The sequence below is a fragment of the Sinohyriopsis cumingii genome, unplaced genomic scaffold, assembly GCF_028554795.1.
Source record: "Sinohyriopsis cumingii isolate HCF-2022 unplaced genomic scaffold, ASM2855479v2 utg001412l, whole genome shotgun sequence".
Lineage (NCBI taxonomy): Eukaryota > Metazoa > Mollusca > Bivalvia > Unionida > Unionidae > Sinohyriopsis > Sinohyriopsis cumingii.
The window spans coordinates 38,704-55,331 of record NW_028315996.1 but is presented as its reverse complement, the minus strand read 5'-3'; the positions used below and the strand labels follow the sequence as shown (position 1 = coordinate 55,331).

General features: G+C 33.5%; 1 protein-coding gene across 2 annotated transcripts in view; it reads left to right on the top strand.

Annotated features, from left to right (window-relative positions):
- Nucleotides 1-16,628, top strand: part of LOC149772522 (uncharacterized) — a 52,818-nt gene that overhangs the window by 23,887 nt on the left and 12,303 nt on the right. For both annotated transcript variants that reach the window (XM_089947676.1, XM_089947677.1), the window contains 5 exons: nucleotides 2,706-2,765; nucleotides 5,291-5,380; nucleotides 9,492-9,677; nucleotides 11,645-11,830; nucleotides 16,050-16,241. In XM_089947676.1, the coding sequence (XP_089803802.1) occupies nucleotides 2,749-2,765; nucleotides 5,291-5,380; nucleotides 9,492-9,677; nucleotides 11,645-11,830; nucleotides 16,050-16,241 (671 nt within the window). In that variant the 5' untranslated portion in view covers nucleotides 2,706-2,748. The remainder of the gene's footprint in view (nucleotides 1-2,705; nucleotides 2,766-5,290; nucleotides 5,381-9,491; nucleotides 9,678-11,644; nucleotides 11,831-16,049; nucleotides 16,242-16,628) is intronic.

Here is a 16,628-nt window from a genome sequence, read left to right as displayed (position 1 = left end):
GACTTTTATGCTATCACCTTGTGCAGTTTTATGCAATATATATACCGTCCCATTTTAATACCTATTCATCATTTTTACATCTCCCGTTGAGCGGGAAGCTTTATTTTGCACCGTTATCATTTTACCGTTTTTTAATTTCAACCATTTGTTCTTTTATATCGCCGGTCGATATAGGACCTTTTATAAGTTTTAAAAGATTATAGAAATAACACTTTGTTTGGCGCTAAATAGCCTAACAGTGCCGATGCGCCGTTAAAAATCAATCAATCAATCAATCAATCAATCAATTGTGTCAATTTCGTCATTTCCGTCTGTCTCTAATAGCTCTATATTTATATTTTTTATTTTTATTTATATTTGTATGTTCGACCATAAGATCAAAACCGATTTCAACAAAACAAATCCAAATATCCCTTTTCGTTGCTGCATAAAAATATATCTAATAAAACCAAAACTGTCGTTAGAGTTGTATGGTTCTAGAACCAAGTGCATCTAATCTACAATATGTATTGTTATAAATATGTCCGCAATATACAAGTTGACTTTATAATCATTAATCATCCTAGAAACGTTAATTATTATTACGAATGTGGTTTTTGCTATACTAAAGGTGATTCTCAGGCAGTTATCAATGGGATATCGAAATGAAATTTGTTAGCATTCTTGCTTCTGACATTGGTGTCATTTATTTCGTTGGCCAAATGGAGTAAATTAATATAATTAAAAGCGCGCTCATGCAAGTCGGGTACCTATTCTCGTTCCATTTATAAAAGATATGGCTCAGGTTTGGGACTAAGTATAATTCACTATAAAACCTTTTCTAAGATTTATTTAAAGCAAAACGTTCTTGTTAGCAATTCAAGAAAATTACAATTTTTTTTCTTTACAATTTATGTCATGTCATAATGTCGACACCATTTTCTTTATATCATTTTTGTCCAGACCATTTTGTCCGTAACAGTTTGTCCAGTAATATTTTATCCTCATAACATTTTTCCGTGTTATTTAGTTCCCTATCATTTTATCCTATAGAGACGTAGTTTTGACGGTCTGAAGTACAAGTAAATATTACGTGATTTTGGAATTTAACATTTACCAAAAATCTTTTATAATTGCGATTAAATTCGACTGTACGAAGAGAACGGCCTGTCACATGAAGATTCAGTCTCTCTTTTCTGTATATTCTGTCATATATTTGACTTTTTGTACTAGATCTGTCTTCAATATCTTATTATAATTGTTGTACTTTCAACTTTGGTTGCATTACATTTGACTCGTTTTTTGCCACGAAAGAAAGTGTGATTTCTGACGTTAACTGATAGTTCTATGTTAGCATTTATTTTAACTTATACTCAGCCCATGCTACAGGAATTCATGGATTTATCCTGGGATAGCTTGTTAATTGAAAAATGAAGCTCATAGATCATTTACAAACAGAGCAGCAGTTGCGGAAATAATTTTTCTTTACTTCTTCTCAACTTCTGTGTGAATTGTCTTTGCAATTAAATTTGTAAGAATATTGTATTTCTTTGTCGTAAGCAATATTACTATATTATAAGGGAAAAATAAAGCCTGGAGAAAGGTGAAATATTTGCAAAATGCAAATCGTACGTCTGATAAACATTGAGAAGAAATTATTCGAACTGATTAATTGCCTGCTAGAAACAAAATGCATTTTATACTTGCTTCAGACAATGTCAGAGAGCAAATATTAAAGCTTTTGAATATTGGTTTAAGTCATTAAAACAATGTACATATATCTGTGATAATAATCTATGAAATTAGCAAATATGAGAAATTAGAATCAAACTTGAGTACCAAACATCTCGTGCAGACGAAATAGCAAAACAAACAAATAAATTCTGTTAAACTTAATGCTGACTTATTAATTAGATCTCAATGCAGTTTTAGTAACTTTGAATTCTGATTTCTTGCTCAATAAACGTTCTTGGAAGAGCACAGTTTTGCAGCTGTATGAAACATTTGTGATGACTATTTGATTTTCGAACGCCAATAGAGTCGGGATAAACTCGGCGGTTATCAATACGATCGATACTGTGTAATTGCAACCTGCTGCAATGTTTAACCATAAATGTTCTATGTTTGCACAACAAAGCTTTCGGTAACCATTTTAGCCAAAGAAAATTTAGAATAATTAATATGGCTGTATAGGATGCGGGAGGTCACGCAGGTTAAGAGTTCAAACACCGGTCGAATCAGACCAAAGACTTATGGTTCTGGCAGCTGCGTCGCTTGGCGCTCAGCATTATGAGGTTAGTGTTAGGACTAGTTGGCCTGGTGTGAGGATAATGTGACTGGGTGGGACAGGTCTGCGGCACGAAGCCCCAGTGCTAGACATCGTTATTAACTGCCAGACTGCATACATCGTAGCGATATGAGTGAAAATGTATAAGCTATATATCGTTTTACCCAGCTGCCACCCTACTTATAGGTGATAAGCACGTTATCAGAAAGGTTGCAAGAATGTCTCCCCAGTGTGAGTCATAGTGTACAACAACATCTAAAGGAAGGCAGTTTTTGTTTTGTAAAATACATGTCATATTGAAAGTCATAGCCATACAACTTTATATATATATATATATATATATATATATATATATATATATATATATATATATATATATATATAGTTTGCAGATATAGTTATATATTTTGTACACAAACGTGTTTCTCTCTTCCTACAGCCACAACACTGAAAAACTTTCCCCTGCTTCAAAAACGACTACAATGGCTGTTAATTGCAAGTGAGTACGAATTCTGATTGACTATGTAAATTCAGTTCATCAGTATACATATTTGTTTCACATTAGCTTCTGATATACTGCGAATATGCAACAATTCACAACGTTACTTTTATATGTTTCAGCGCATAACGTCAACTCAACGGTTCTATAAATTTCTCATCTCCAGAATCATCCTGTTGATTCAACATGCAATGTAAATGCGTTTCGTACAAACCTATTTAATCGTACATGGCTTGTCTGGCGTCCGATACAGATGTTCAGTCTGTAATTCCGTATCGTACATTCCTATCGTACACCCATCTTGGAACTACTTTTACGACTTGAAATATTAAATAATATCCCACTTACAAACGATTAGGAATAATTCATTACTATGCATTTCGAATTATTCACAATGATAACACACCTTTAGAATATGTAAAAATACAGTCATGTTTGGCTCTGTTTACATCTGGTGATAATGGAAGAATGCCGTAAGTAGCGACGGGCAGTTTATGTGTATTTCACGGCAGCTATGCAGAGATATTATAGTTAGTTGAGGCTGACAACAATATCTTCGAGAGAATGTTGATAGTGAGTTATCAAATGAAGCAGTGTGCAGAGTGACGTCAAACAAAAGGGGGTTTACTGTGTCGCTGAAATCTCGTATCGATATCTTTTAGATTCAAGCAAAGTTTAAACGAACACTCAGGTAGCCATGTCAAGATTCGAGGCATGATTAGAAATGATCAGCGTTTGGAAATCCCCTGCCCATTATTTAATTCCCAAGAGACACTCTACAATGCAAGTCATCTGAAAGACCAGCCGAAGCAATCATCCATTTCAGCGTCAAAAGCTCCAAAAATACGGTCCTCGGAATTATATTTTTAAGGAACATGCTTAAGGGGAAGGACTTTTAATTTTCTGCAAAAAATTACAGAGGAATGGAATTTGTTTGATAAATCTGCGGATACAACTAGAAGCTGTTTGGATTGTGACGCAAATGTTGAAGAATTACATATTGTAACAGTGTGTTTATACTTTTTCAGTAATGGGTCACATGGAACAAACTGTATGTTTACATTTTAAATTCTTGCAATTGTTTTAAGTAGAAGATAAAAAGAAGTAAATAGAGCAATACTGTAATATTGTTTTGAATGTACTTGTTTCTTATGTCCAAAAAATTGAATTATGCAAATCTTGTCAGCGTGTTAGAATGCTTAACGTATTACTCTAAGTTCAATGCATCAACAATTTATTACATGTAAATTCGTGAGCTTAATGTATCAATTTGAATGAAATTTAATTAATGTTTGTCTGTAAAATTTGCCCTGATGGTGTCTAAACATTAAAATTAGTTTGAGAAAAATGGGCCCTTACTGGTCCAAACCTATCATCCATTTAAGAAATAAGGGAAACAGTGACTTTCATGTGACGGAACATTACTGGTCCAAACCTATGTTCCATTTAAGAAGTAAGAGGAAAAGGTGAGTTTCTTGTGACGGGCCTTACTGGGCGAAACCTATGTTCCATTTAAGAAGTGAGGAAAATAATTGACTTTCATGTGAATGCAATTAAATCAGTTAACATGTCCCATAAAACATTTGTAAAAATTCAAAGCTAACCACCATATATGCAATGCAGATAGACCAATTACGCAACTCTACAATGGCTATTTAGCCCTAATCCTGGTAACTTACGAGGGGATGGGTTGTACAATATCTTTCATACATTGCCAAATGTACAATTCATTTTTGAAAGGTATAAATTTTATTAAAAAAAAGAACGTGTGAATAAAGAGGGGATATGTAATAAATACAAAACCACTGAAGTATCTTGTTCAGCGTTGGGAGATAGACCTTGTTTGATACTGAAGAAAAACATAGTATCGGTCTGACGGGTTCGACATTCCTACGCCGTATCAAACTCGTTCCCTCCGCCTGCTCGGAACAAAACACAAAAGTAGTTTTGTAAATATATAGGAAGGCGATTGTTCATCACGTGTGACAATCCAAATAAAATGCTCAACAAAAAACTATCTCAATTTTGAAAATGAAATATGAATTTAATAAAGTAATCTCTATATCTTCTTTCATGTTTTCCCAAGGACAAATAAGACATAATATGTTACTAAAAAGAACCACGACCTCCAAGCTGACCATTCAAACATTTTAAACTTAAAACTATTGAATAAAAAAGCAAAGTATTGAAGAAATAGCATAGATAACTATAAGTGCAAGAAATGTGGAGCTGGAAGATAGAGCAAACAAATTCAACACAAATTTATTTTTTACTTGTATTCATTACATTTTAAAAGATTTGCTATGACTAGAAATTACTTGTTGGGGATACAATTGACTCGGCTATAGACAGTACAAAACGAGGTATATTTAATTATCTCAGTGATACTCATGGTTAGTTTAAAAAATGGAACAGTATTCATTGAAACAGAATGGACACTTTTGGACGAGATATACACCAACAGTCAGATTAGCATATGTTGTATTTATGTTTAATTAAATACAAAACATCTTTATATTGTACAGGACGGATTTTGAAAATGAGACAAAGAGTACAGATGACACGGAGAGCTCGGACAACATAAACAAGCTAAATGAATCTGGAAATGATGCCGGGTATTTTGTTTCAGTTATTGTTGTTGTTATTATTATTATTATTATTATTATTATATACGTACGGTGTCCATTCAAGAATACGATGAACGGCGTTTACATGATTATATTACATCTTGCATTCATGATTGATGCTAAGACAATATGTAATATGTTAGCTAATAGCTAGTGGGGAATATTTTATACAGATCTGGGAAAAAAGCAGAATGTAAATGACCTGATTTGAGGCTGAGCCGTTTCGGGTTGAATGCATGGTCCAACAGTGTAAGAATAGCGGTTCTTGTTCATGACATAATCATTTGTAAGCAGACATTTCTTGTTAATATTTATTTTCAATGAAATTAAGTTCGCATTTGGGAATGATGTAAAGGTGTGCAGCCGCTGTGCACCCCCCAAACAAAAGACAATAAAATAAAATGGGCGAGGAACAATGAAATCTTTCCGTTAGTAAGTCTTCTTTTTAGATAGATTCTTAAAATTATACTCTGAAATGGCTTAAAATTCTGAAGCTTCTGGTTTTTTGCAAGATACACTTTGCCTAGTTGTTTTCAACGCGCGCGCGCACACACACACACACACACACACACACACACTGCTAATTTACGCAAGATTTGTTTTTATCTAGCAAAACAATGATAAAACAAACAATAAACACAAAAGCGAGTTAAGAATTGCTAACGTTTATATGTCAGTGAATAAAAGCATTATATTATCATTCATTTAATAACTTTATTTCAGATTTAATTCCATAGACAAAGGGCAGTTCTTTCACAGAAGATATGACAAAATATATTAATACAACAATTTGCGCCAAAAATCGATTATTGCTGAATTACACACTATGGCGCCTATCATTGCCCTTGATAATTCTAAATATATTGTTGTAACGAATATTTAACCGCGTCATTGTAGATAGTGCAAACGTTGTACACAGAGGAGTAAGCTACAAAAATTGAAACTACTTTTGAAAAGCAATATTTTAACATCTGAAAAAAACATGTTTTAAAAGTACTTAAAATCATTTATATTTATAGACAAATAGAATTGCATTGTCTTTATATAACACTTTCATTTAGCAAACCAGAACGCATTACCTGCCCAAGGTACATATGCTCATTGATAAACAGAAGCTTCTTTCCGCAATGAATACATTCAGGAATAGCCACTTTTTCATATTTTTTGGTTTCAGGCAGGTACATACTGTCTTTTGTGTTGTATTTGATAACATTTTAATGCGAAATGTTCGCTTTTTCTTAATAATTTTGTAATCTACCAATATATGACAAATATACAGATACATCTATAGCACAATTGAAGTTATTCTTACAATAAACCGCCGATCTTGTATCCGATATAAGACCTATTCAAATCACGAATAAGGTAATGATATTTACGTTAAACATAATGGTGATGGAACACTCCTTTGCGGCACACCATTTGTCAAACGGAAAGACGTATCAATTGTCTGACTACACCTTACAAAGAATTGTTTACCGCAACAGTTAAGAAGCAAACGAACAACTCCCAATTTAGACGTTTCTTTCCATTATATTTCTCAAAACGCTCCAGTGAATTTTTTCGGTCAAAAACCTTGTTAGCCCACTAAAGCCAACCAGATTGTCTTTGAGCTCTATTTTTCATCTTGATACCAAAATTAATTATAAATAGTTCGATATTAAGCGGCCATAGCAATAGGTTCATAATTGATTTTGTCAGATATAGCATTGGTTTTCGACTTGATTATTGTTATTCAAATTACTCCACTGAAGTTAGAAGTAATAAAGCAATGCACAGATAGGCTATTAAAAAAAAAATAAGTAGCACACGCTACTTTTCCAATGCATACGTAACGTTCTCTGTTTGAAGACATTCAGTACCCGGCCGATAACTCAGCGATAATATTATAAATGGTATGTAAATGTATAAAATACATATCTCTGTATGCAGTATGTTTGCTCAAGTCAGCCAGTACACTACTGGTCCGCTTTTTCGCCTCTAATTAAGCGAAGTATTTCATAATAATGATATTATCACATCACAGCCATGTCTTGTTGGCCTGTCACCTTCACTTCAGAATCAGCTAGGGAAGGATTCAATACGCTCTTAACATCATGTTTCCAAAACGACTTAAGTCCTCACTGCTCAATTTCTTGGCGTTAGAGTCAGTCCTGTATTTAGCTTATTCAATGATACACAATCTCAAGGCATACGTATACTTATTCATAGAGATCCTCATCATATCCATAGAAAACCATGTTTGAGGGTTTGATTATCGCGCCTTAAGTTATAATGATACCTAACTTCTTTATGCAAATTTTTCTTATAGTCTTTCCATCCCGGTACTATTTAATCTTTACAATTAACACTGAGGAAAACAGTATTAACGGCGTCTGCAACGACGATACAAAGTAACACTACCATCTACATCAGGGGTCTCAAACTCAAACCACCCTGACGGCCGCATGAGGACCGCACAACCTTTGTTATCTGTCATGACACCTTGTGACGCCAATCATTTTGCAGGCCACTAGATACGGTTTAACGAGCCGCATGAAGGTGGGCAGCGTGTTTGGGACCCCTGTTCTAGATGATCAAGATGAACACACATTGTGTTGCATAACACAGCTTCATATCCTATATGCAAATTACAACGTAGCACATCCGTTATGTCCGTATAAAGCCTATTCTAGTCTACAGTCAAAGCACACTAGTTTATATTCCATTTCTTGTCGCTTTACCACTGTCGAAACTATCACGTTTTGTTCTTGGTAGCTTTTCTAACGTAACATTAAATAAACTTGGCATATGACCTGAGTCTACTGTTTCATATAGAAGTTGTATATCATTTATACATTAAATAAAGTTGGTATATGACCTGAGCCTACTGTTTCATATAGAAGTTGTATATCATTTATACATTAAATGAAGTTGGTATATGACCTGAGCCTACTGTTTCATATAGAAGTTGTATATCATTTATACATTAAATAAAGTTGGTATATGACCTGAGCCTACTGTTTCATATAGAAGTTGTATATCATTTATACATTAAATAAAGTTGGTATATGACCTGAGTCTACTGTTTCATATAGAAGTTGTATATCATTTATACATTAAATAAAGTTGGTATATGACCTGAGCCTACTGTTTCATATAGAAGTTGTATATCATTTATACATTAAATAAAGTTGGTATATGACCTGAGCCTACTGTTTCATATAGAAGTTGTATATCATTTATACACTGGCAACAGGCAGTCATCGAAACAAAATAATGTAACCTCAGTACTTAATGATGAAAAACACTGATATAGGTGTGCGAGCTAGGATTGGCACCAACTACTTTTATATCACGAAAGTTATATTACAAATAAACACAAGTATCATATCGATAACCTGTTCCCAGACGCTTATAAGAAGTTGCTTCTTTGCTTGTGATACAACTTTGCAATCAGATTAGCAAATACAAACCAACTGCCCTATTGTCAACTAAAAATAAAACAAAGTTTTTTCAGAGATCACTGTGCACCGCGTCGATTGCATTCCTAGAGAACAGAAAATTATTGCACAATTACCGTTATATATTTTGTTTTTCTGGGTCCACACTGACTATTCTTGTTGTTATTGTCATGGGGTTTAATGCCATTATTCTGCATAAGATAGGCTATTCATGGCGGCTAGTATAAATGGTGGAAAACTAACCCGGGCAAGCCCCGGAAAGAACCACCGACCCACAAGAATCTGTCTCAATATTCATCGTCGCTTACCTTGTCTAATTTCTACTGTATTTGGTCAATGTTTTGGACCAGCTTGGAAGTGCTGTCATAGCTTGAATATTATTTCTGACATTTAACGTTAATTAGAAAGTACATGGAACTTATACGAGCATGCAAAGTCGAGAATTGATGTCAGATTTGTTAATCCTCATTATATTAGTGGTTCAGACATGAACAAAACAAAATTTGCCCATCCAATGTAATTCATTTCCTCCTTTTTTTCCACCTTCCTCTATTATAGACCTCACCACTTCGTCTTTGATCTAAATCAATAACCTAGATACGACACTAGCTTTGTTATATTGAATCTTTTGTTATCTAATGAAGAACATTTTTCAGACAATCTCAGGTTGGAAAAGGAGACAACGAAGAAAACGAAGAGGGAAAACGAAGTTCTAAAGCTGAAGTTTGCACTGAAAATGTCCACAAAGAAGCCTCCGCAGAAGACAAGGACAAGAACAAAACAGAAGACATGGAAGTTCCTGTACATGGACTGACAGATGAAAAGAATACGTTATTAAACAGGTGACAATAAACTAATAAATGAAGGAAACTTAACATGGTATGTATGTATATATGTATGTATGGATGGATGGATGGATGGATGGATGGATGGATGTATGTATGTATGTATGTATGTATGTATAAATCTCTCTCTCTCTCTCTCTCTCTCTCTCTCTCTCTCTCTATATATATATATATATATATATATATATCTTCGAATACGATTCCATTCGGTTATTTCTTTTACATAATTGCAACATAAACGTTAAAGCGACATTAATGAATAAACAACACCATAAACATGCAATATATTTGCAAATGTACAATGTGTATTATTAGTCCTCTGCAGGAAGATTTTATTTTCTGCCTCAATTTCTTTCATATTATAACCAACATGGAAAACAAGAGAAATATAAAATATATGTCTTATCTTCAAAACAAGGCTTTTTAAGAATTTCCCACACGTCAGATATGGGTTTGAATGTTCGTCTTATAAGTATTATTTGCAGTATATTTTTATTTGCAATATAGTTGTTATAACCTAGCAAAGTATATTAAATATACAACTATCATATAGATGAAATAGACATAAAGCGAAGAAGGACAGGTAAATATGTGTTGGAATCCAATGTATTTATGTATGTCTATATGCATGAATATATATTTGTCGATGCATACATGTAAGTATGTATGAGTGAATGAATAAAATATATGGGTAATCTTACGCCTAATGGCTCATGCTATGTAACGCGACAAGTACAACCCAAACACGATGAACCCATTTTACTGTATTGCACTACACAGTATCATATGTTCTACGCACATTGCAACGTAGCATATCAGTTATGTCCGTATAATGCTTCTTCACATCCACAGTCAAGGCACACTAATATACATACATATATATATATATATATATATATATATATATATATATATATATATATATATACATACATACATATATATATATATAGAGTTCCTGAAAGCCGTAAATATTTACCCTAAACTCTGACTTTTATGCTATCACCTTGTGCAGTTTTATGCAATATACATATACCGTCCCATTTTAATAACTATTCATCATTTTTACATCTCCCGTTGATCGGGAAGCTTTATTTTGCACCGTTATCATCTTACCGTTTTTTAATTTCTACCATTTGTTCTTTTATATCGCTGGTCGATATAGGACCTTTTATACGTTTTAAAAGATTATAGAAATAACACTTTGTTTGGCGCTAAATAGCCTAACAGTGCCGATGCGCCGTTAAAAATAAATCAATCAGTCAATCAATATATATATATATATATATATATATATATATATATATATATATATATATATATATATATATACCATTTCTTGCCTTTTCACCAGGCTTTACAACTATCATTTTTTGTTCTTATTAGCTTTCCTAACGTAACGGTAAATAAAGTCGGTCTATGACCTGATCTTACCATTTCATATTTTAAAATACATCTTCATTTAACTGTCTAATTTCTACTGAATTTTGATAGTCATTTTGAACCAGCTCTGAAGTGATGTTCAAGCGTTTATACAATTTCTGACTTTTATCTTTAATTTCATTTAAACCCTGCAGTGGCCCTTAGGCCCTTAGGCCCCCTCGCAAATTATATCCTAATATGTTGTATCAATATATTTTGATCCGTTGTCGCGGAGCCCCTAGGCCGGTGCCTACACTGCCTATTGGGTAGCCCGGCACTGGTTAATTTTTGGAAGTACCTGAAGCCTAAAAGAGCAAGCAAGGCCGGGCATAGCTGTTAGGTTTGTTAATCCTCATTATATACGTCATTCTGACATTCAAAGAAACATGGTTGCCCATCCAGTGTCACTGATTGCCTCCGTTTCCTCCAATTTTCTTTACCGCAAACCTCACCACTCCTTCACTGACCTAAAACAAATACTAGCTATGACACTGGCTTTGGTATATTGAATCATTTGATGTTTAATAAAGAACATTTTTCAGACCATCACAAGAGAAAAAAGGAGACAACGACTACGAACAAGAACGAAATCGAATTATGAAGACAGGACCTTGCACACAACATGTTCATAAAGAAGCCAGCACAGAAGACAAGTGCAACCAAAATACAGAAGACATGGAAGTTCCTGTCCAAGGACGAACGGAAGAAGAGGCTCTGTTATTAAACAGGTAACAAAAAACTAATAAATGAATGAAACATAATGTGGAATGTATGTATGGATGGATAGATGGCTGGAGGAAGGGATGGAGGGATTTGTGCGGTGTTTTCTTTATTTTCTCTTCAAAATAGATTATATTCAGTTATTGCTACTTAATAATAACAAGAATATTAAACTTGTTGTTGTTGTTGTTCTAAGGTTTAACGCCATTTTTCAGCACAAGATAGGCTATACATGGCGGCCAGTATAATTGGAGGAGGAAGAACCCTGGAAAACCCAGGGAATAACCACCGACCCACGAGAAGCACCTGGCAGGCTTTCGCACGTACCCACGCTAGCCGAGCCTTGGACTCGAACCCACGAAGTCAGAGGTGAGATGGCAGTGATCCGGAACAGACAGCGTTTTAGACCACTCGGTCACTCGAGGCCCCAGAATATTAAAGTGACAATAATGAACATACAGCACAATAAGCATGTAAAATATTTTCAAAAGTACAATGATTGTCATTTGTAATCCGCATTAAGATACTCTCTGCCTCAATTCTTTTAATGTTATAACCAGAATGGAAAGCAAGGGAAATATACAGAATATATGTCTTGTCTTCAAAACATGGCTATTGAAGAACATCTAATAATTTATATATGAGTTTTGAAGTACACGATGTAATTATTATTTGCAGAATATTTGATTTTAATATAGTTGTTATAAACTAATAAAGTATATTAATAATAAATTTATTATATACATGAAACTGATATAAAGTAAATTCGGACAGATATATATATATATATATATTATATGCTCATTTTTTCCCCGTTAACTTTACATTGACAGAATCGTTCAATATACCCCGATACTGAACGCGCGCGAAAATACACATATAGCATTCACGTGAATAAAGAAACTACTTTGTTTTGTAAATAAACAATGGACTCAGACGCCAGCACTTTTGATTTGTAAACAAATTATGTACACTCGCGTAAAAGGCTCTTTACGTTGTGGTTGTTTATTTGTTTCTGAATGAACTAAAACATGTTTCGTAGACTGCAAAAAAACCCAGCTGTCTTGACATTTTGCGTTGATACAATGTTACGGATTTAGGCTAGCTACCTTGTATAAATAACGGATTAGGTCCTTACAAATAACAAGGCTTATACTGTTTTCTTTAGCTGGTGATAAGAATGGCAAAATAAAATATACTTACAGTTTTACATCCTGAATTTCCTCAAAATGTTTTTTCTTAATTCTGCAAATCCGAATTACATGAGTCATGTCATAGGTTTTCAATCTGGATTACACATTTCGAAAGTGTGCTGTAATTTCGATGATAAGTGCAATTGCATCCTCCTTACTGCACTCAAAATGAAATACACATTAAATTCCATAGCGTCTTTTTGAAAATTGCAATTGAAAGACTTCATATTTTCCCCACGTTATGATTTCAAACATACAGTGACAGAAACAAAAACACATTTGCAGACGTAAACACGCTTCTCCCGCGCCACTCAAATCCGATGTATTTTATATATAATTTGCACAGATGAATCTAGTCCAAAATCACAAACTTTCGTCGAATCGAAACAAAACACCAAAATATATTCACTCCAGATCAAATGGAAAAGTCGTTGCAATGCCCATTCATTCACAATATGACTGCAAATTTCAATTTTAACTAGACACGCAATTTTCTTTCGAAAGTTATGTCGAGCTCGCGACTAAGTTCAAATTTATCTGGGCGGAGCTATGTGCGCATTAATAATGACGTCATTTTGTAATGTCAAATCTGCGCTTGTGTATTTAGTTTGGAATACGGCATTCATTCATTTACGTTGTTTCTTGTAGTGTATTTTGTTTACATAATTAAACCTTAGGTTGAATAAAAAAATGAGCATATAATAAAAAGGTTACTGCATTTGTATGGGAAAATATGAACTCGTTTTGTCGGAAGGATATACTGCACTCACAAGTTCGTGCAGTATTCATTCCGAAAAACTCGCTCCTATTTTCCCATACAAATGCAGTAACCTATATATATATATATATATATATATATATATATATATATATATATATATATATATATATATATATATATATATATATATATATATATATATATGTGTGTGTGTGTGTGTGTGTGTGTGTGAATATATTTATCTATGCATACCTGTAAGTATGTCTAAGCGAAAGTATGCAAATATTTGGGCAATGTTGCGTCTAGGGGTTCAAACTATGTAACGAGACAAGGTAAAATCCACCTAACCTTCAATTTTCCAAAATATAAATTAATTTCCCTAATATATAAAATCAAACAAAGTGAATGAATTACAAATAACTTACAGTATATGAATTCCTAGAATATTATCCTAAATTTACTATAAATTTTACAATTATCCGGAAACTATCCAAAGGTATTAGAAAAGGGGATTCATATGTGTTTATGTGCTAGCAACAATAAAAATCACTGTTCTAATTATGCAGAAGTTTTATTTCAAGGTAATCCAATGAAAGTTAAAAGCCACTAAAGTCCCTGAATGTTTCATATAGTCCAGTGTAATTATTTAAATATTAAAGTCCTTGAATAATTTAATAATAGTTCCTTAAGGTACTGTCTGTTCAGCATACTGGGCTTTTTCCTTTCTGAAATTTCAAAGAACAAATTATAACATAAACCCAATTTAATCGCATCACTCTTACAAATGTTCAATATAACTGAAGAATGATAAGTCAGTGTTTTAAGTCTCTAATATAGACACCTAATATGTATTAAATAAACACATTTAAATCACTTTACTTTCGTCGTCTACAACTTTGTTATTATTTTTGTCCAGTCAGCGGCTTCAGCAGTCGTGCCTTTTATACAGTATAAATGTACCCCCTAGAATCACACTATGTTGACATGATCTCCATTCAAATAATGACTGGCATACTTGCTGGAACTAAATGTCGATATAAACTTACCAATCGATTTTGATTCATTAATGGAATGTTCACAACGTATTGTACAAGTATACTACACTCGCAACATGACCGCAGATTTAAAGTGCGTTCTGTAGTGTTATAATGACAAATCACATTTACTCAAGTGACATAATAAACAGTATACTATAAGTTAATATACCATAGATATCCGTAACAATAAAGTACAAAAATACAATTAAAATGGAATACTTTGCGAAATCCACATATATAATTACATGAGCGAGTAAACAGATAGGAAATGAAATATCAAAGGAACAACGATCAAGAATAACATGCTAAAGAAAATGCAAACATTTTGGAAGAATTTGAATTAGTTTTTACTAGCACGTTTTAAATGAACTATCGGGTTCCCTTCAACAGACTACAATCCAAGACTGCTTACTGTTGTATCTTAACTTGAGCGCGGATCAAGACATATAATTCTTTTGCAGCTTGTCTTAGACATACTAAAAGGTCATGTTTCTGCGACAATGCCAACTTTGACCACAATTATCATCCATACACCATCCCAGGACAAACTATTTCGCCCACATTTTAGCAAAGTTAACTGGATTTAAACCATCCTTTTCTATGCCAATCACTACAATTGAACTGTATACTGATATTCCTTTTTCACCAGCACTTGTGGCTGTAGGAATATTCGAAAATAATGCGAAATTAACCCCAGCATATATTTTGACGAAACTATAGGAATCTGTTTATCTCAGATCATTTAAAATGTTCTATCAGGATTGCTTTCTTTGAAAATATGACAATATTCCTTTCATTAGCATTGTATCTTAATCTCCACACTGATGCATTGTCATTGAGGTTCCGAAGCAAGGCACTCGTGCCATTAAATGATAAGGATAGCAATGTCGTGTCGTCAGCTAGTATAACGCATGGGATGCTTAAGATGTAATAGGTATTCCAGATTGTGTTGCCTACAATAAAGCTATTCAGTAATTTATCATTACTAAGATTAACCACGCTGACAGCGTACTTCCTTGACCGAACCGTTGTTACTGAGTATTTTTTCGATTGTTTCTCGTCGAGCAAAACTAGGGGCATAACATATCGAAAATAAAAACGAAACCATCTTTACGCTTTTCCATTTTGTCAAGCAGGGAAAAGCTTATAGAAAACGTCATCTCAATTTTCCTTTACCACATACCTCACCAGTCCTTCATTTACATAAATATATCTTCATATTTCATTGGCTTTGTTATATTACATCGTCTGATATTTAATTAATATCATTTTTCAGACCAGCTCAAGTTAAGAAAGAAGGACACGACAAAAAAGAAGAAAAAGAAAGAAAACGGATTCTTAACGTGGAATCTTGCACCAAAACTCTCCACCATGAAGCCGAAACAGAAAAGAAATACAAGCACAAAATAGGAGAGTTGGAGGCTGGTGTCAAAGAACTGACAAACGATAAGATTCAGTTATCAAACCGGTAATACAAAACAAATAAATGATGGAAACAGAACATCGTATGTATGTATGTATGCATACATGCATGCATGCATGCATGTATGTATGTATGTATGTATGACTATATTTTCTCTTCATAAGATATTACCTTCAGTCATTTTCAAAATTACATAATTGAAACAGGAATATTACAGTGGCATTAGCAAATATACAGCAGACTAAACATGTAATATATTTGCAAAAGTACAATGATTGTCATTAGTCCTCTATATATTAAAATTATAATTTCTTTCTCAATTTCCTAAATATCACAACATAAAATGGAAAACAACGGAAATAGCAAAATGCCTTATCTTCAGAATAAGACTTTGTTTAAGAACATCAAACGATTTAGACATACACATGCGGT